A 22,381-nucleotide genomic window follows, 5' to 3' on the forward strand; every position below is an offset into this window, starting at 1 on the left:
GAAAGTGATTTCTAGTGAATCATATTAGAAAATAATTTTCACTGGACTGAAAAATTTTAAACATGCGAGTCTATGAAACAGTGGAAAAGTCAGTGTATGTATAAATTTAGAAGTGACGAATTAACAACGAGTTAACTTGGATGAAAAACGTTATGTGAATAGTTATTTGGAAACTCAGATTTATACTAAAGAAGAAGAAGAAGTTTCATTTTCCGTTCCTAGGTTATATTATGACATTTGTGAAGAAAATGTCTAGGAATAGGTAGGTATTTGCAATTATCTACGAATTTAATTAACAATATGTTTTTAGTATAAAAATTTTACCTGGCGCATTAGTTTGTGAAGACTGCAAATTACGTGGAGACATAACAGTGGGGTCTGGTACAATAATACATCCAGGTGCGGCTATTATTGCCGAAGCTGGACCAATTATTATAGGAGACAACTGCTTAATAGAAGAACAAGTCAGAATTATTCATAGGTGGGTAGGATATGCGATGTTAATTTCCTTAATAAAAATTAATATTCTAGGTTGCCATTTGATCAAAAAGATAAAGAGATTATAACCCCAGTTCTCATAATAGGTTCATATAATGTTTTTGAAGTTGATTGTACTGTAGAGTCTCCAAAAATTGGGAATAACAATGTGTTTGAATCGAAGTGTTATGTTGGAAACAAAGTCACTGTTTCTAATGGTTGTACAATTGGAGCAGGATGTAAAGTTACTGAAGAACAATTGTTGAAAGATAATATAATAATTTATGGATCTAAATGTCACATGAGGGAGGGATTGGATAAACCAGTTGTGAGTATTATGAAAATATTAATATTGAACATATTGTCTCTTCAAACTTAATGTAAATATTCATGGTATTCAAGAGGCAGGCAGAATTAATTTTTTACTTTTTAGTTACAAACTCTACAGATGGAAACTTTGGCTAAAATGCTCCCAAATTATCATCACCTTAAGAAACCTAATACAAAAGTTTGAATATTTATAACATATATTGTGACCTTTCTAAAAATAAGAGTAGGTGAATCTATATAATTTATTAATATTCCATATTTATACTTATAATTTTATATGCACAAATAAAATTTGAAAAAAAATTATTCTCATTTTTATTCATTCAATATTTTTGTGTATGGTAGACAATTTACAATGATAAGGTGAGTTGACATGTTAATATTGTTACCTACTGGTACCAGCCCTAAAAGATGGGGGTGCTATATGCTTACTATCCTATATATAAATTGAATTTTTTGTAGAAAAAACTTGAATCTAACAGGGGGCAACTGGTTGCCCTCAACTTCTAATCATTCATGGAAAGCCTACTAATAATACAATAATAAAACATATGTCTAATAACCACACAGAAATTCAAATTATCCCGAGTTTTCTACAAAACTCCCTAATATATATATATATATATATATATATATATATATATATATATATATATATATATATATATATATATATTGCAGGGTTTTGCAAATAGAAGCATTGAACAAAATACTAAACAACATACTGACACTGCACAACCCCAAAACAATGCAAGTTTGTGTACTTCATCTATACAGAACAAGAGGCAGAAACATAACACATAACACCAATAACTCAACATTACAAAATCTACTGCAATTTATTAATTGTTATAATAACAATTTTACATTCAACTTTTATAACATCTCAGAAAAATTAAAAGAAAATCATCAATAATTATTTAGTCCTTGTTAGGTATCTAATATATTTACAAAAAATTATTGTTCTATTGGTTCTTTTTCTGTTCTTTGGTTATAAAGTATTTCATAATCATTCTTTCCGTTTTTGTCATCTCCACTCCAGCACACGTATTTAGGTATATACTTTTTGTATGCTTTATCATCACATGTGCGATATTGTTTAATTGACTTTCTTATTTATAAAATACGTTTTTTTGAAAAAATTTTTACGTGGTCGTCGGAAAAATAGTGTGCACAACTTGTTGGAAAGTGTATTTCGCACTCATTACGTTTCAAAACAGTAACTAATGTGAAATGTATCACTTTCCAAACTCGTTAAGTAATATACACCTTAATAATCGAGTCAAGAAATTGAAAACCCTGTTTTTTAAATAATTTTTTTAAAATTCATGAGCAACAAATTGAGATACGTTTAACTCATATCATTCCAATCTCAAGTTTACCTATGAGGAAGAATTAGATGGTGCTATCCCTTTTGTGGACACAGTAGTAATTAGGCGACCGAATGATGAATTATTAACAAATTGGATTTCCAAACCTTCAGCATCAAGCCAACTTCTCAACTTTTATTCGAATCATCCTTGGAGACATAAATTAGTGGCAATAAAAAGGGTTATACACAGGGTCCAATGTCTGAGTAGCCCTGAATTCTGTACTACAAGGACCAAACACCCAAACTACAGCATTTCAATGTGATTTATAAAATAAATTGTTAAGATGCTATAAAAGTTACATCGGTATGACATAACAGTACTTGAAATCCAGAATATACCAGCATAAATACGATTTTCGAGAACATGATAAGATCAAAAAAGATAGATAAAACAGCTCTATTCCAACATCATCTGCATAAGGAACATAAATATTCAGAAAGAAATGATATACATAAAACTGAATGATGCAGTTTATAACCGAACTGATGTAGTCCATCTCGGGATTCAATTTAACAATTCGATTGACTCCTTACCAAAACAGTATGTGTACAGAATGAAATATTGGTACACACATATCTTACTATTAAGATATTACTATGCTAGTAACTCTCGTTTTTATTCAAATTTATTTACAATTTTCGAGTCCAGGGACTGAAGATAATCTATGGATAGGGATAGCTCTGCAATAATTTTTTATATTGCTTTAATAAAAACCAATTTATGAGTATTAGAAAATATATTTGAAATGTTTGTTTAGACAAAAAATATTTATATGAATAATTGATATATCACGTTTAATTGGAATATTTAACTATGAATAGTGAATCAATTATTTATACCAATATAAATAAATTACAGCAAAAATTCAACTGAATTAATAGATGAGACTCTATATATAAATGTAGACACGCTATTGTCATTAATATTATTAAAAGGATTAGGCAGTTTGATTGCATTGATATTACTTTTACAAGAGATTCAAACTATGATAGGGTTAACCTGATCATTATCTGAATGTTGGGAAAGTAGTCCCGATCACGTTCACAGTCGTTTAGTAACTGATCGAAGCAATCGAGATCCTTTTTACCCTAGTATATGATGACGGGGTGTTTCTTTTATTATCTATTGAAATTTTCCTTGGAGTTCTTAAAATTAATAATTCTCTTTATAGGTTATCTATTATTAATTTTTATGAGTCGCATCACTGACAGGTTACTGAAACTTGAATTTTTTGTACATCTTGCCGTTTTAACAAATGAATATTCTTCTTGGTATTACAATAACTGCTCCATAACAATAATTTAACACCCAGACTCTATTATATAACTAAATAGAAGTGTGTAACATAGAAAAACTAGAAATATATTTAAACATGAAATAAAGTGGAAAAATAGTTTTTGGGTTTCTAGATAACATGTATTTACATGTATCATTCTTAATATGCAAAGAATATACCGTAAGCTCCTTATAATAGGGTGGTTCAAATATAAACCAGAATTTTGCTATAAAAAGTTTTATTATAAAGTTACAGAACTGAAATTCTACCTTCGCATTGCTTTCGAATCGCAGTCCATTGAAAGTGCCTCTTTCAATGTAATTCTCGTTTACTCTCCGGAATATAGTGGTGTACCCAGGTCTCGTCTATGGTGAAACCAATTGGGACAAATTCATGACCAAGAAGTCGGTGAATATCAAGGAGCTTTATGGAGGGGCGAAGCACCTCTAAAACAATGTTGAGCAATAATTAAGACTAAAATCTAGTACTGCACTTACTACTCATAGATTATAAGGATGCTTACGATATAATAGAGATGACAAAGTTGTATGAAGCTTTAGCATTATTAGATGTCTTAAGAAAACTTATAATAATAGTGAAACTTACTCTGGATAGAAATGAGATCAAAGTATTGTCAGAAGAAATGCTATCAGAGAGTTTTCATGGAAAAAGAGGACTGAAACAGGGAATCCCTTGTCCACTTTACTTTTTAACCTCACTTTGGAAGTAGAATAAGTAAACAGTAGATTGGAAAAAGAATTAAAAAAGATTCGGCCTCACGGTGAATGGCGAAAAAACGAAATTTAAGGAAATGCAACTACAAAGAAAGAATCAGGGAGGAAACTGACATTTCAGGACAAAAAATGAGGAATATCATTTTGAACAAGTTGAGTAATCACCTGTCTAGGTGATTACTCAATAGCTAAGGGATGTAGAATAATAGAGTCCTTGCATAATATTCTAAAAGCAAAGATAAGATTGTACTAAAAGTACAAGGGCGTGAAAATAAACAATTAGTCATGGTAAAGAAGAACAAATGCTGATTTGAAGAAAATATATAACGAGCCTAATATTACATAAGTAGGCAGAGCGCAAAGAGTAAGGTAGCTGGGGGAAGTGTGCAGAACGAATGCAAACAAAATTGCCAAGAGATCACAAATGGAAGGGGAGGGAACTAGAAGAAGAAGAGGCAGTTCAAAAAATAAATGGATAGGACATGTACAAAGAATGAATGTTGTTTAAGTGCTTATACATAAAATATTCTTCATTTGTTGATACCTACATAGTATATACCGAAATTTAAGTAAAAGGTACATTTTCCTAGATACATATTTGTGTTATACAAAGAAATTACACACATTTTCCATAAATTCATGTATATCTATAGTAAATATATAAATTTACAGTGAATGAATCTTATTCTAAATATATACTTGTTTTATATATAAATATAAAATATTTATTTGTTGTTAACTACAGGAATATTCATAGAAGATTCTGGACAAGTTTGTAGAAAGTATATCATTTCAGATATGAATTAGGATGAAGTTTCTGCCAGCTAGATTGTCAGAGTTTTGGTAGTGGGATTGTGGAAAAATTGAACCCTAAAGTGTACTAACTCTAATATATTTCCGTGGTTTCGAATACTTATGTAATCCTCGACTGGGATTAAGATTATGATCAATTATAATATAAAAATATGTATAAAAATATAACAAGAATAAAAATTACCTACATTAATTGGTTGAGAATTGTGTCGTTTTAAATCTCATTGATTCTTTTAAAAAAAATTAAATTCATAGATTTCAAAAAGCAATAATCAAATTGAAGTTTGATAGAAATATTAAGGTTATTGATTATGGTTATTATAGAGATCATTGTTAATTTTCATTGGTTAGATTATGAATGATATTAAATTTTTATAGGTTAGATTAGGTTAGGTTGTTGTGAATATTGATTATTGATTGGTTAGTTAGTAAATGATATTAAATTTTATAGGTTAGGTCGTAATGAGGGAAGTTGAATTTTATAGGCAAGGTGAGGTTAATTGGTTGTTAATGGCGTATAATTTCTTTTAAGGAATTTGTTTTTTCTAAATCTAAAGGCGCATTTAAATCAGTTTTTTTATTAATACATTGATCATTTTTGGCAATATATATTGTTTCTAAGAATAGACGTTTTTGGTAGTTTTTCAAAACTTTAGCAGAGTCATAATTCATAAGATGTTCTTATGTGAAATGGTTTACTCTTTGCAAGAAAGAATTGAAATTGTAGGTTTATACTACCAAAATAATAATTGTGCAAGAGCTGCTGCTAGAATATGTAACGAATTACATGACGGAAGACATGCAACTCATAAGTATGTAATTCAACTGATGGAAAAATTTACCACAACAGGGTCTGTTTGCAATAAAGTGCATAAGCGAGAGGGACTCGTAAATAACGAAGCAATCCAAGTGGCAATTTTAGGGCACGTCAGCTTAGAGGCTCAACAACCCCAATCGTTGTCAACAATAAGTAGAGCGATCGGTGTTTCATCTTCTACAGTTTTCCGAGTTCTACATAAATTCAAGTACCACCATACAAAGTTAAGTTGGTGCACGAGTTGAATGAAGATGATTTTGATCGTCGTCTAGAGTTTTGCGAATCAATGACGCAAATTATCAATAACAATCCACAATTGTTAAACAATATTTGCTTTTCTGATGAATGCTCATGGTCATTAAATGGCTTAGTAAGTAGGCATAATTGTAGATATTGGGCTGAAAGTGATCCACATATTATGCGTGAATTCCATACACAACATACCCAAAAGTTAAACGTTTGGTGTGGTATCCTAGGTGACCACATTGTCGGACCTTTCTTCATCAACGGAAATTTAAATGGTGAATCATATCTTGAGTTACTCAGGGAAGGGGTTGACCCACGTATTACAACAGTAATAGAAAATGATGATAACCTTTCCGAAGATTTACTGGTATTTCAACAAGACGGAGCTCCCCCACACTATGCTATGTCTGTCCGACAATTTTTAAACGAAACATTCCCCGCTCGTTGGATAGGTAGAAGGGGGCAGATGATGGAGTGGCCACCTAGGTCACCGGATTTAATACCCCTAGACTTCTTTTTATGGGGGTATTTAAAAACAAAAGTTTATGCTACCCAACCAGAATCTCTGGATGATTTACGAGAGAGGATAGAAAATGAATGTCGACAATTAAATCCAGCCGTATTAAGCAATGTCAGAGAGGCATTTCAAAATAGATTATACCATTGTATGGAAGTGAATGGTACTCATTCTGAACACTTATTGTAACTTCATAATAAATAGCACAGTTAAAAAGATTAAAGAGTTTGAACTGTTGTACAACCCATTTTACTACAGGCAAATAAGGTGAAAGTAAATAATAAGTAAAATTTGTGCTCTTAAAAGAAAAATTGTTTATCTCATAAACTAACCACTTTAACCTACAAGTATTATACATTTTTGAAATCAGCTCAAATAGGAGTATCCAAATTTTACATAAAAAATATGACAAGTAATTTAAAAAAATAAAGGGGATGCTGCTAGGGGTGAGGGGGTGGCTTTTCCAGTAAGTTTAAATAAGCCATAATGCTTGCCCCTTCCAACATAAATTGAAGTGTTTTTGGATTTTTTCTAAATACCAGTATTACAAAAGTTATTAAAGGCGGATACTTTTATCTGAAAAGCACTGTATACGTAATTATACAGGGAATAAATGTTGCTTTAAGTATATACTTGCTTTAGTCTTGTTTTAATATAAGTTATATCTTGAAAAGGTCTTAAATTTCCTATGTTAAAGACAATTCCAAAAAATTTGATAAATGGAAAGGGATATATCAGTTGATAGATAATATATCTGCCCAAGGATCTAATGTAGATAAATACCACTTATTGAAGTGTAAGCTATGACTAAAAAGACAAAAGCTAAATTGTAACATTAAATATCTTAATCCTAATGTTAATTATTAGCCACGGGTACAACGCCCCACTAATCGCTGTTATTTGAAAAAAAAATTTTTTTTGATTTCCCAACACTTATTAATGGTAGTCTGAATTCGATACTTTTGATGCAAATAAATGTTTTGAACCGTCACAAAACAACCGATGAAACTAATATTTTTGTTAATCCTTCCTGAACAAACAGATTTTGCTTTGTATCCGCTAAATAAAAAAAGCTATCAAGCCGCTTTATTTGTAATATTTCCCTCAGTTGAAATGAATATTCGGCATTTAACTAACGTAAAAAACTGCGTGTGGATTTTTTTTATGTGGCCCTCGATTTACAGCAATAAAAATTGTCGTTAACAATATTGATATTTCCATAAAATTTCATTTATACCCTTCTCCGCAATCGTTATTATTTTTTATAACTATTGTTATTTATTTGCAAAAGTAATTAAAGAGGAAATAATGAGTTATCCAACTTGTGGCATTGAATAACCACAGATCATTTTCCTCATTTTCTCATGGACAATTCACCGTTCAAAAGAGGCTAAAATGGTTGATTTTCCATAAAATTTCATTTATACCCTTCGTCGCTATCATTATTTTTAATAACCATTGTTGTTCATTTGCAAAATTAAAAAGGAAATAATGAGTCATCCAATTTGTAGAATTGAATAACCACTGATCATTCTCCTCAATTCCTCATGGACAATTAACCGTTCAAAATGGTTCGAATTTCAAAAAGGCAAATGTGATATTATTTTCCTATCACCATCAAGAAAAACGTTAAGAACATTGGTATACAGATTGGTGCTTTTCTGTATAAGGTACGATTTTAATTTTAAAACTTTGAATGTCACAGATATTTTATCTCCCATTATTTTCTTCTTTGTTTGTTTATAGGCGAATCTACAACTCGCTAGACAATTTTGATTTGAATTTCGAGGTACTTGAATACCTCAAATCCCTTTCAAACTTGAAAAAATATGAAAATGAAAGATAATGTTATAAAGCGTTTTCGTGGCTAACTGTCAAAAATACTATCAATTAAAATATTATGGGGCTATTATTCAATTTAATTTCTTTTTAATAACAATCAAAACAATCCGCACAGAGCCCTTGTCAGCCAACATTGAAGGTAATGGGTACTTACTTTGGCTAGATGCTTCTGTAGGTGTTATTAACGAAGCAGACTGATAATAATATAAATAATGCTCAATAAAGTTGTATATATGTTCATACTTATTACCTGATATGTAAGTTATAATAGGAGATCAATTTCTTGAACAGAAATTCTGTTTGTACTATGATAAAAATTATTCTGTTTAATAATATATAATCATCAATAAATATTCAAACAATATAAAAAGCGAATTTAATTTATTTAACTGAGATATTGGAAGAACAGAATGTGTAGAAAAATAATTTTTATATTCATCATTAATCTAGTGAATATTTTATTGATAAGAACAATAATAACGAATATTGGGAAGCAGTATAGGGTAACGTAGACAATTTAATTTTAGAAAATATGTAGAGAAGAAGTAATTATTTAAATAATAGAGACGAGCAATGGTTTCGTTTCGGGGTCTTATAAAATTAGGACAACAAATGGAAAAAGAGCAAATCAACGTTTTAAGTTGGGCTTTTCTGGATATATGTATCATACTTAAATTTATTGTGGTGCAGACAGAACGGATGAGATGTCAGTGGCAACGAAAGTAGTTTTTAATCTGATAGAAGAATCACTTGAAAACCGCGGAGTTCTGGCTGCAACATAACAAACCAAATAATTCTTTTAGTAGGAGAGTTGAGAAAGAATAGGAGATATATACGGCAAAAGTCGTATTGTTTTTGATATTAACAAAATGAGAAATTCTAAGTAGCGAGAAGAAGATAGAAGTTTTTAAATGAAAAGATAAGTGCGATGTTTGATGCTAAATTCTGAATAACCAGATAATATAGTTCATGTCTCTGGAAGGGTTAGAAGTAGATACAAGTCCAAAACAATAATTCTCGAGAAAATTTCGAACGAAGACTTGACAAGTCATTCATAAAGACTTTGTTTTCAATATTGAGCGAGCTAATAACGCCAATTATAATTTAGAATACCTCGAGAAGCTTTTGTGAAAAAAGTATTTTCAAGATATTAACCTGTAAATAGATCTATTTGAAAATAAATATTTTAAATAAGACACAAAGCATATATTGACAGCCACAAGCGCTTATAATAGATCTGTAGCTCGGGGTAGGGGTATAGTGGGAGAATGGCGGACGCGGGGTAAATACGGACTAGCAAGTATCTACTCATTCCCTACCCTCCACGGCAGCCCGGTGCTGTCATCTGTTTTTTCCGCCATTTTAGTGCCACGCAAAAATTTACGACAGCCGGCTACACACAGTTTGAAAGTTAGGTAAAATTAAAAAAAAAGTATATATTGATCTTATTTTTAGTCTTTTTTAAGTCGAGGGACAGGTCTGTATACTAAGTGATGGTGAAAAGTGATATTTTCATAACCTACAAATTTCTCTCTTCGATTTAAAAATACCCAGTTGGGTTAATTGCGGACAAGCCTTGCGGGGTAAATACGAAAGGCCGGAATTACTCCTAATTCAATAAACTATTATGAAATTAATCAATAACTGCTCATTTTAAGATGCCCTGGAAATATATAAAAAAAGAACAATCATACACCAATCATTACGAAAAGCTGTGCAAGAAATAAACGACCAGAAGATAACTTTTCGTCAGGCGGAAGAAAAATATGGTATTCCTAGAGTTACTTCCATTGACCAAGTGAAAAAAGGCATGTTTCTACAATACCAAAGAGAGGTAAAAATGTTTTAACGTTTTTAACGAAATACAAGAAAACGAACTGGTTGATTTTATTTTGAAGTTATGTAAGGCTTTCTTTGGGATAACAATACCTACTGTGAGAAAGATAGCTTTCGATTTTGCCACCGCAAACAACATAAAACATAATTAGAATAAAGAAACTGGTATGGCAGGAATGGATTGGTATTATAATTTTTTGGCTAGACATCCAAATATATCACTTCGAAGGCTTGAAGTTACTTCTATGAATAGAATTAACGCATTTAATGAAGAAGACACCTTTATATTTTTTGTGAATCTGAAAGCTCTCATGATTAAATACAAATTTGAATCTGATTCAATTTACAATATAGATGAAACTGGGATTAGTACGGTACAACGCAGTTCCAGGATTCTTGCACCAAAGGGACTAAAACAGGTTGGAAAATGTACCAGTGCAGAACGTGGTTCTTTAACTACAGTTGTGAATTGCTTTAATGCTGGAGGCTCGTACATTCCACCATTTTTTATCTCTAAAAGAAAAAGGATGAATGCTCAGCTTATGAAAGACAGTAATAGCAACATGGTAGCTTGTGTTTCAGGCTCTGGTTGGATCAATGAATCGATATTTGTTGATTGGCTCCAGCATTTTAAAGAATTCGCTAAACCATCGGCTGACTGAAAGCTTACGAGTTTTGTCGTAAAAATTTTATCCATGTTTTGACATTGCCTCCACATACAGCTTTTAACCGATACTCGTCTATAGATAAAGCTATAAATGACTTCAAGAGTGCTGGAATTTTCCCAGTTGATCAAGATAAATTCAAGGGCACTTTCGAAAGTTTCGGTGATATAATTACACCAGAAACTCTATGTGATACCAGCGATGTGGGTCCTGATCATAACAGCCAAAGAGAGTTTCATAGCGAATCTCAAATTAGTGATGCAGCTATTAACAGCATTCCTGATGAAGGAAGATCTCAACAAAAGTTTTAGCCCTCTAGTAACATAAACATTATCGATGAATCCGTTCCCAATGTACCTGATCAAGACGAAATAAATGAGAATAATGCTATAAGTGAAGCTGATTTAAACCAAAGTACGACAAGTCAAACAAGTCAATCTTCATCAGTACCGCTTAGTGATTTAATAAAGGTCCCAACTCTACAAATTCGTCGTAGCGAACGGGCAGTAAACAAAAAGCATTCCATTATTTTTACCAGCACACCGGAAAAAAAGAATCTAGAAGGAAAGGAACAAAAGAAATTATACAAGAAAAGAAAATCTCAAGAAAAAGGAAATAAAACTATATCTAATAAGCTAAAAATGTCAAAACTTTCTACAGGAAAAGGATCAAAGGGTGTAAGGAATCTGAATAATTTTGAAAATGAAGGAAATGTTGATTACTTTTGCATTTATTGTCAGGAAAAGTATAGTGATCCACCCGCCGAAGACTGGATTATGCGTTCAAAGTGTAACAAGTGGGCTCATGAGAACTGCACTGCAGGAAGTTCTTCTAAAGGCTTTACTTGTGATTTTTGTCTATGATGTGAACCTAGTCCGTAAATACCCCATGCTGTCCGTAATTAACCCAGGGTCAATCCGAATTTACCCCGAGCGCTACGGGTAATTACGGGCAGACAAGGTTTTGTTTTTGCTAAAAACATTCTATTTATTGATTGATCTCGTTTAATAAGTATAATTGTTTTTGTAGATGTATAACTAAAGATTAATAATTAATAAAGACAGACTGATAGTACGAATGTATTGCGTTATTTCCCTTCAGCGTTCGCAATTCCCCCATCCTCCCCTACTGAAGTAATAAGTAAGTATGGGAAACTGCATAAAAACTCACTGGACGACTTTACAAAAAAAAGTTCTATCAAATATCTTATTTTCACTAGAGTTTTTAAAGATTGAAGTCGAAATTTATAGTGAACATTTTCCAAAAACCCTATCGCCGCATCGATATGAAAATCTTCTAACAAAGAGTTTTAAGACTACAGAAGATGTTGAGCAAAAGAACAACAAATATCAAAACGAATCTACTTCAAATTCGGATTGAAGACAATAGGAATTTGGTAAGAAAATTTCCATAAGATTTATCAGCACGTTTAGCTGCTCAGAGTATTGTCAAGAAGATAAAATAACCAATCTTTCCACTATACCTCCACTGTGATGGAAATTGACAAAATCTGGAATCCACTTAGAAAAAGTATATATGTAAACAGCAAATTATTTTTCGAAGACTCATCGAAATAGCGCTACTGCCATGTGGGGAATAACGATATCTTCCATCTCACTCAGTATATAATTACACACTAAATAAAATTTCTATCCACATTTCTTCTATATACAATCAAACACAACCTCATCTATTATTAAATTTATCCTTGAAATTGATCTCAAGGTATGGACATTAGTGATATCATAAGAAAATTGATAAGTGGGTACATATTCGCTAATTCCCGGGGTCGATTAATTCAATAATTACTTTTGGTTTGTAGGATCGCAGTGGCTTGTAGCAAGTGGAAATGATATGAATATAGTAGTTATAAACAGAGGGAAGAAGAAATTTAATATTTTACTTGAATTGTGTAGATGAGAAATATACCTTAGTTAAAATCTGAACTAATTACGTAGTCGAAAATAATTTGGTAATTATAACCCGTAAAATTCTTCAAAAAACAAGTATAGTGATATTGTCAGTGCATTTGTATTAAACAATAATGTCTGAGTCCGAATATTAAATTAACTGTTGGTACGAATTTTATTGTTTATTACCATCCATATATTATACAAGTTCCGTGACTTACATTTAAGTATATTTTCAAAATTATACATTCGAACATCATGAATTTTCAATGAATAATTACGTATGTCTATGTAGTGTATTTGACAGAATAAATAATTCTATACTACTATCTGAAGGCCAGGGGTGGCCCATGCTTAATGGTTAACAATCCGTAGCTTTTATAAGGACAACCTGTACAATCTGAACATAGCAGAAATGAATTTTTCAACAAAAAGTTACTACTTCTTTAACTCGATAAAATTTATGGTTTATGAGATATGTAGATTTTTAGATCGTTGTAAATACCAAGGAAACTGTTCGTCATAAAGAGACATTCTGAAGAAATTTTCATAAATTGTATTTATGTTTTGAAAATACTTACAAGAGATATTACGACACAGTATCTAAGTGAACTGAATATTGCCGAACATCGTTTAACTTATGTAAGGAAAAATTGAAATGTAGAAAAATTAAGTTGATTATTCTCCAACGTATATGAATTCGCAGCTTTAAAGGTCTATAACTCAGAAATAAGGGGTCATATGAGATATTTTTTCTCATCACAGCATTATTTTCACGTAATTTACTCCCGAATTTTTTGCATTAATTAATATTTTATGTATATTTTTGTTGGATTTGTTTACTACTAGTTTTGTTAAAATAGTTATGACTCAAACTACATTTTAATTTACTGTCCCACTTTAAAAATATCTGGTGTTGTTTTTAAAAGTTTCCATTTGCTACTAAGGCGTCATCTTAATTCCCCCCCTTCGTTCTCTTCATAGTTTAGGAGCTGTTGATCTAAAAAGTCCCCTCGTACCGTGCATGTAATTGTTTTTTGAAAATTGATAGTTCAAAACTATAAGAATTGAAAACGCGAGGTTTGCGTGGATTTGCAAAGCCAGAAAAATGTTTAAATCAATTAATTATTTTGAAAATCCATAAATGTTTCTCCCTCATGATATGAAATGGTTTGCCTAGAGTGTATTCGATAAAAAATTTCATTCTATTTCAAAAAATATCACGCAAACCAATTTTTTTGGCCGAGATAGTCAGGAAAGCCTTTTTTAAAGTGTATGATGAGGGAAGAGATTCTTGTTTCATTACGCAACATAATTTTTTTTATTTTGTTCATTTCAATATCTACTTTAAGGTTATCTTGGTTTGCAGGTTTAGAAACGACCGGAAATATTCAGCAAACCAGCTTAAAAACCGTTGACTCCGAACTCATTTTTGATGAATAGAATTATAGTCAATAAATTCAATCTAGAATTAATGTTTTTGTGGGGAAATACCATTGTTCCATAATAATTTTAATTTTTACTTACGGTTTGCGCTCACCACTCATATTCTTCTCGATGATTAACAAGTATAGGTATAAATTTTTTGTAGCACTCACTATCACTAAAAGTTTGAACTTAAATTCGCATATTGTAAGTTTTTGAATTGTCTGAATAGTAAAACATTTCTTAAAACTTTCTTTTTATAGGGAAAATAGAGTAATCTTCTCCTTAGTGGTTGTAATACACATAGAACTCCTCATTCTATGTTTGTAATAATTTGTAAAAAGCGAGTAGAAATATTTAATACAGTTATAAAAAAGATAAAAAGTATAGAAACTGTCGTAGTTTTAGAAGCTTACCCATACAGCAACTTCATTATGTGTATAAAAGAAATATAAAAAAGTAATTTCATAAAAAAATATTAATAGAATGTATAAAATTATAATCATTATGGAACAATAGTTGAGTTGGAACTTTTGAAACCGTTGACGACATTCATACTGAATACACGGTTTACACCACTACATTAACACTGTCTGACGCGCGTTTCGTAACCAAGTTATCGTCTTCAGAGACTGAAGATAAACTGTTTACCTTTCCACAGAGAAACATTTATTCTAGATTAAAATTATTGACCATAATTCTATTAATTGAAAATGAGTTCGGAGTCAATGGATTTTAAGCTGGTTTGCTGGATACTTTCGGTCGTTTCCGAGCCCGTAAATCAAGATAATCTTAAAGTAGACATTAAAATGAGCAAAATAAAAAAATCATGTAATAAGAAATTTCTTTCCCCATCACATACTTTAAAAAAGGCTTGCCTGACTCTCTTGGCCAAAAACATTGGTTTGCGTAAATTTTTTCTGATTTTTTTCGAATACACTTCAGGCAAACTATTTCACACCATGAGAGAGGAACTTATATTGATTTTTTTGATAATTAATTTTTTAACATTTTCCGGCTTTGCAAATACACTCAAACCTCGCGTTTTTAATTCCTATTGTTTTAAACTGCACGGTATGAAGGGACATTTTAGATTGACAGCTCCTGGACTACTATCCCTACACTTGATATTGTCAAATAAGCAATTATTTGCGAAGCTCTTGTGAGATTATATCATTAATATTGAGCGAAAGATGGCCCACAAATTTGTAGTTCAAAGTCCAAATACTAAGAACAATGTGAGTGTGAAATGAAAACCTATTTGTTTACCAAGGCGAATGATTCTCAGTTATCAAAATAATGGAGAAAAAATACCAAGCTGAAGCTTGCGAATAGATTTTCTTGGACGAACATAATGAAAAATCTCGCCTTAAAAATTTTCTCGGCCACCTTTTTTTTTGTTAATCAATTTACAACATGAATTAACAAAATGTTTTTCCAAATAATGTACTACTAATTGATTGTAAAAAAAATTCGAATAAATTTTATTTAAATACGTCTTATTTCAATAGGTGATAATTGATTACGAAACATTAGATCGCATGAAAAAATATTATTTTCTGGGCCTATGTATTTGGTATTTTATAGAGCAATACAGAAGTTGCTATTGAAGAAGAGTGTTAGTCGCTTCATTCATCTTTGCTGTCGCGCTAAATGAAGTTTTCGTCCACAAAATATCGAGCGATACCACAAATCATGAAAAATAATATCGAATCAGTTATAAATCCGGCGAAAATCAGAGCATTAATCGGCAAGAGGCGATAGAAGCAGCAGGTTCTTTGCTGCATAGGGCTGGGCGGCGCATCCCGACGAATATACATCGACGCCGACGCAACAACTAGAAGGCGCCTCGACCCACAAAGCTGCGGACTAACATAGTGCGGTGAACTGAATAACAGCATCGACACGGCACGAATGCCTCGCGTGCTAACTACACGATCGCGATTTGTTTTCGAATATTACAACCCACAACTATATCGAGTACATAAATAGACGGATAGCACATCGACCTATCTCACTTAATGTTGTGACTTGTAAACTCTTCGTTAAGTTCCGTATTTTTATAATCTGAAAAAAAAGAAAGTGACTTAAAAGTGATTTGAACTTTTTCGAAAAATGATGTGCTTTAATAAAAGTTCATTTTCAAGATGACGAAGAATGGCCACTCTTTGTTTGTTAGTGTTTTTTGTGGCGCTAGCCTTAGCGGCACCAGATTGGACGGATTGTCCGACACCTTGTCGATGTACATGGAGTTCCGGAAAAAAAACGGCGTTATGTCAAAAAGCGGGCTTCACCGACATTCCTGGCAGTTTGGACGAAGGCATACAAGTAATCGATCTCTCGGGTAATTTTCTTTCTAAATTACCTCGAGCAGTGTTTCAATCGGTCGGTCTAATTAACCTTCAAAGGATATATCTTTCACGTGCCGGTTTGACCGAAATCCATCAGGATGCATTTAATAGTTTAACAATCCTAGTGGAAATTGATTTATCAAATAACGAAATAACGTTTCTACATCCGAATACTTTTCACGGAACCGAACGGTTGCGTATGCTTTCTTTGAACGGTAATCCTCTAAAACAACTTGTACGTGCTCAGTTTCCACCATTACCACATCTTAGAAGTTTAGAGTTGGAAGGATGCTCCTTAGAAATTATAAACAAAGAAGCGTTTATACATTTGACTGCCCTAGAAACTATCAATTTGAAATATAACCTTCTCCGTAATATATCGGAAGCAACTTTTATGAATTTTGCTCATTTAAAAACGCTCGCTTTAGAGGAGAATCCCTGGCGCTGTGATTGTAATTTACGGGGTTTTAGAGACTGGTTTTTAGCTAGTAAGCTTCAATCCGTATCTTTGAGTTGCTCTGAACCAAGGTCATTAAGTGAACGTTTATGGGAAAACGTGTCCTCTGAGGAATTCGCATGTATACCTCAAGTGTTCGCGTATCCACAACAACAGGTGCAAGCAGAAGCGGGAGGAAACGTCAGCTTTGGTTGCCATATCCTTGGAGACCCAGAGCCTCAAGTTCTTTGGCTTTACGAAGGCCACCCCATCAATCATACTTGGTTAGTAGTTGAAGCTGAAGAAGGATTATTAGATAAATGGGCCAATATAAGTATATATAATGTTAGTGATGCCGACGTGGGTAGATATACGTGCGTCGCTAAAAACATTCTAGATACGACTTCTGTTAATGTAAGTTTAGTGCTTCCGGAAGTTGTTACTGCAACAACTCTTATTAAAGCAGACAAAAGAATGGTGTGGTGGGGTATGGTGATTGTGGGCGTCGGTGTGGCATTTTCCGCGGTGATAACGGTGATTGCTGTGTACTGTGTTAAGAACAAGAGTCAAAGACGGAATATTAAAGCAAGCGTAAGTTTCACGGACCAAGAAAAAAAACTTTTGGACGTTAGCATTGCTACCACGACTGACAGAGGAACCGGTAGTTGCGAAGCGTTGGGACCCGAGCAATTAGATATGATGGATCCTCCTGTACATATTACTATAGAAAGGGAACCTCCTTTACCTCCCCTAGCTGTTTATCCTCCTCCGCCGGAATTCTCGAGTAGTACACTACCTGCGGGAGCATATGGCAATATTTTTATTTCAGTATCAGTTAGTCGAGATCCGTCGATCGATGTTTCTAGATGCCCTGATCTATTGGACTTGCCTCATAGGCCCAAGCCTGTCTATCATGGTATGGCGACGTTGCCTCGACGTCCTTACGCCTTTCCACAGTACGACAACATGGGGCCCAGGGTGACTGCTGGGGGAAGTTCAACGCTTTCTCTTCCTGATGCTTCAGCTGGAGCCCCTATTGCTGCTGTAGCAACACAGTTGCCACCTCCCCCGCCTCCTCCTTGCGTTCCGCTCACCCCAGAGTTTGTCTCTCTCTAACCTCCCTGTGGTTAATCTTCAATTAGTGCCTTTGCTCACATCATTATTAATTTATATCTCTACATTTGTCAACTGGATATTGTCAACAAGGTAAATGAAATTTTAATTACTAGTAGCAAATGTGGAAACGTAATATTTTTGGCATATAGCCGCCTCTTTTTAACAGATTTCTTTGTCCAGAAAATTACATCACTTTTATTATAAGGGATGACTTTGAATGGAACCAATATGGAAATGTTATTTTCATATTGGTTCCTAACCTAACCAAATTTGATTTTGATATGTAGTAGTTCTGTAGGATACCATTTGGATTTGAAGTGGTTTTGTATGTATTCCTAAATGAGTTAATAAATTCCAAATCTGTTGAAGGTTGTGATGTGTACAAAGTGGATAATAGACTAAAGTATTAAAATATCAAAGTAGCAGATAAATATTCTTTCTGTGCTCGCAAAATTTAACTGTATTTAAAAACTATTTTTATCCTCATAATGAAGGAAAATTGAAACTTTTTTCAGTACCTTCATTTATTTTGTTTGGTTTCATCTCTGTGATTGCCCGTCATAAGACAGGTTTAGATATTCATTCACGATGATGAGTCTATTATTATTATTGTTGTTATTATACATCTAAACTTACCAATTTGTGCATTAAGCACAATTTAATTGGAAATGACACAGTGAATTTAAATTAGATCGCTCTAATAAACAAGCATAATTTTGGATATACACTTCTAGATAATTTTGATCAACAAAAAAATTAGTTACGTATTAAAAAATACTAATTTTTTTCTTTAGCTTAAATTTCAAAATGCGGGGGTTATTTCCCACAATGTATTTTGATCCATTTATAATATTTAACAGTTGAGAAAGTTCACAAGATAATGAAAAAGCTTTTTTGTTACAAGTTATTTATAAATTAATCAAACGCCAACAAGAATTTTATGTATATTATGATCATTATGATAAAATCAATAATTATAGCGCAGAACTATAATTATTTAATTATTTCTTGTATATGAGTCAAAATCGATTTAGTTATTTTATATAGTTGCGAAGAATATAAGTATTCTCAATAAAATATGTTCAAATTAATAATTATTTAAAAAATAAAGACATATTTTAATATGAATGCCAAATAACCAATGCTGTAGCTTCTCATTTCCGCCAGTGACCCTAGTGAGAATTTCTCAACCTATACTGTGAAAACTTCAATGAGAAATTGTCGATACTCGATTATCCTCAAATTTCCACATTTCACAGCTCTTCATACTCTGTAGAGAATATTGAGAAAACTATTTATCTGAAAAATTTGAAAACTATCATATCCATACGTCAAGGTATGGAAAAAGAAAATAAATGTATACATACTGTTAACAATCTTTATGGATTTTATTTTATTTTTATGGAAATTAAATCCTAACCCAAGTGAATATTCATCTTTTCATCAATCGTACGAAAATAGAACGTTATATTTTTACATTTCAAAAAAGAGAAACTCAATGAAGTTGAGAAGTAGTTATCTCTAACTCCTAAATTTAATTCTAGCAACTCTCATTTTAAAAATTTATATAATTATATAAGTCATTTTGATAATCTATCAGGCGTCAAAATTCAAAATTGAAGTTAGCAGTTTGTACTTATAATTTCGTAAAAAATTAAATTAAAGACAAATTTACTTGATGGGTATATGTAATTAGTTTGAAAATTTGAAGCCATTTTCTATTTTTATTTAGTTTATCATTATCCCACTCTGATTCCCAGTTCTTCCCACTTCAACTACATATATTGTTTTAATTCTTTCAATACCAGGATGGAAGTAGATTTATGGTAAAATCATCATAGTAAAAATGTGAATAGAATAGAGAAATCTCAACTTTTGATTCTCTTTGATTTTATACAGCTTAATAAATACTAACATGAATTTTTTAAGAGTTTCAGGAAACACCTCCTGAAGAAAAAACGACTATTATTTTTTATATAATAACCATGATATTAATAAAAAAGTGAAAAATTATTTTTTAATAATAATTCGATGTTAACATTATGCAAAAGTATATAAATAATTTATATCTGCTTTACATTGTATTAGAAAGTTTTGCGCGCTGAAGAACTATACGCACAAGAAAAATGTTTTCTCTCCAAGGTCTTGTTTCTGAAGTTTGTGAGGTTTCTGATATGGAGTTTACAAACTCATTTTAGATGCTCAAGGATTTACTTCACTCTCATTTAGATCTGTAAATATTTTAAATGGGTTAATTACATCTTAAAATGAACTTATTAAATTGTAGTCATCAACTTATTTTTCTTAAGAAAGCTTACTATGATCTAGCGTACTTTCTGGAGTCAATTGTAAAATAGGTATTGTTGGGAAGTAAACTTTGATTGGATTAACTTTTTTTTGGTGGTAATCGCATTTTCGTTGAATTATTCATATCAAGTTTGCTTATTTTTTATTTTTGTACATAAATTGATAAAAAGTTCCCTACAATTGATAAAATTTTCACAATTTTCTACATATTTTATATTTTCTAACAACGTAATAGCACAATGAGTATGGTAGAAACTTATTTTCACATTAATAAATATATCATAGCTATTATGTACATAATATGAATCCTTTCATGTCTCCTTCAAAAAGTTTTTAATTTTGTATAGGATAAGAAGGATGAATAGGTAATTAAATTTCTAAGATTAGACGCTGGTCGCAGTTTTTATTATTCTGTTTGAATCTTTATCTTATCTCTAAATTGATTATAGAATACTGTCTATGTTGGGTTGACAAGTATAGTATATGATGTATTAGAATTAATATTTTTGTAAAATATATTTCACAAGCGTGAAAATATAGAAACTCTCATATCAAATTATCAATCAGTATTTCTATGAATACAAGAAATGATTATTTATTAACTATTATACCAATTTCCTTTAATTGGGAGAAAAATTATTATCACGTATAATTTGGATAGAATACTTTTATGTTATAATACTCAATGGATACAAAATGAAACCATACAATAGATCCATGCTTTAATGGAATCGAATACCATAGCTCAATTGATATTGGTAGAAATCTTTCAAAGTAAGGGTATTCCTTTTCACTATTATGAAAATACTTTTGGAATGTCTACAATAATTCTAATTTAGTGTTTGAATGATTGAAGATTTCAAAGTGAAACAACATTCGACAATTATTATTGGCTCGTTAACAAATTCAAAATTGAACAACTATCATATTCATTTAACGATAGATAAGATAGATAAAATTGTTAATTTTACATAATTTATGTCATATACAGTCTTTTTAGAAAAATGATTCAATAAACTCCTGTAACCTAAGCTTTCACAACTAAAAACATTGAAGTCAGGTATCTTAGGGAAGAGTCTCAAAACATGGAAGAATTGCTTCATGGATCTCATCTTAAATGTATAATTTTGATAAAATAGCTCCCTTTTTTCTCTTTCTATTTGTTCAACAGCGAAAATTTTATTAAATCGCTTAACGAACTAACAGACCACAGTTTATTTCTTCTAGGAATCGAACAATTTCAAGAGAAACAATAACGTACACTACACTTACAAAAGGTTACAATTAGGATAATAGAATCGATATCCTTGGAATAAGGAAGTTAGATATATTCTCTACTTACTTTCAAAATAACATTATTTTCTGTGACTTACACCCTTTTCAATTAAACATTTTATACAACCGCAAATTGTTTTTTTACTCTCTTTAATTTTTTTTGCATTTAAGTCATTAATATGTAGAAAGGGCGATATGATCATGTAAAATTGAATTTACTGTTGACGATCTAGCACCAATATTGCCTCGGTGACTTGATTGGTGCACCATGGAAGTTCTTACGTCTACTAGCATGTGCATTGTAATCAATTCATCTCCGTGCTCCCTTAAATTCGGTATTTAAACAAACCACAGCTGTTCGTGAAGACATTCAATCACCAAATGTGCGATGTAGCCGTTCAAGACTTTGTTATTCACTTGAAATTAAAGTAGAGCATAACGCGGACATATTCTCTTCACAAATCCATATTTCGATTACAAATCGTTTGTACCACCATTTATTCTTGATGGTAGCAACTCAAATGCAGTCAGAGTTCACTGATTTTGAAAAGAGAGATATGCATATATCAAAATATACAGAGTGGCTCCGTATCAAGTGATCACAATAACAATCTCAACAAATACGATTAACCGAA

At 31.7% G+C, this 22,381-nt stretch overlaps 2 protein-coding genes across 2 annotated transcripts; both read left to right on the forward strand.

Moving 5' to 3' along the window:
* Window positions 1–236: 236 nt before the first annotated feature.
* Window positions 237–1,110, forward strand: LOC130447508 (dynactin subunit 6). The gene is made up of 4 exons (XM_056784368.1): window positions 237–262; window positions 311–481; window positions 532–805; window positions 911–1,110. The coding sequence occupies exons 1-4, from the start codon at window positions 249–251 to the stop codon at window positions 989–991; spliced, it is 540 nt and encodes a 179-aa protein (XP_056640346.1). The 5' UTR covers window positions 237–248; the 3' UTR covers window positions 992–1,110.
* A 14,896-nt stretch (window positions 1,111–16,006) lies between these two features.
* On the forward strand, window positions 16,007–21,879 carry LOC130447750 (leucine-rich repeat-containing protein 24-like). Its single transcript, XM_056784733.1, has 2 exons — window positions 16,007–18,254; window positions 21,699–21,879. Exon 1 carries the CDS (start codon window positions 16,419–16,421, stop codon window positions 18,162–18,164), a length of 1,746 nt encoding a protein of 581 aa, XP_056640711.1. The 5' UTR covers window positions 16,007–16,418; the 3' UTR covers window positions 18,165–18,254; window positions 21,699–21,879.
* Window positions 21,880–22,381: the final 502 nt, after the last annotated feature.

This window comes from Diorhabda sublineata, chromosome 8 (genome assembly GCF_026230105.1).
Source record: "Diorhabda sublineata isolate icDioSubl1.1 chromosome 8, icDioSubl1.1, whole genome shotgun sequence".
In the NCBI taxonomy this organism is placed as follows: Eukaryota; Metazoa; Arthropoda; class Insecta; order Coleoptera; family Chrysomelidae; genus Diorhabda; species Diorhabda sublineata.

Coding starts and splice junctions, on each gene's coding strand:
- LOC130447750 (XM_056784733.1), top strand. CDS start 16,419: ATGGCCACTCTTTGTTTGTTAGTGTTTTTTGTGGCGCTAGCCTTAGCG.
- LOC130447508 (XM_056784368.1), top strand. Junction 482..531: donor CAAGTCAGAATTATTCATAG/GTGGGTAGGATA, acceptor TTAATATTCTAG/GTTGCCATTTGATCAAAAAG. Junction 806..910: donor AGGGATTGGATAAACCAGTT/GTGAGTATTATG, acceptor TTTACTTTTTAG/TTACAAACTCTACAGATGGA.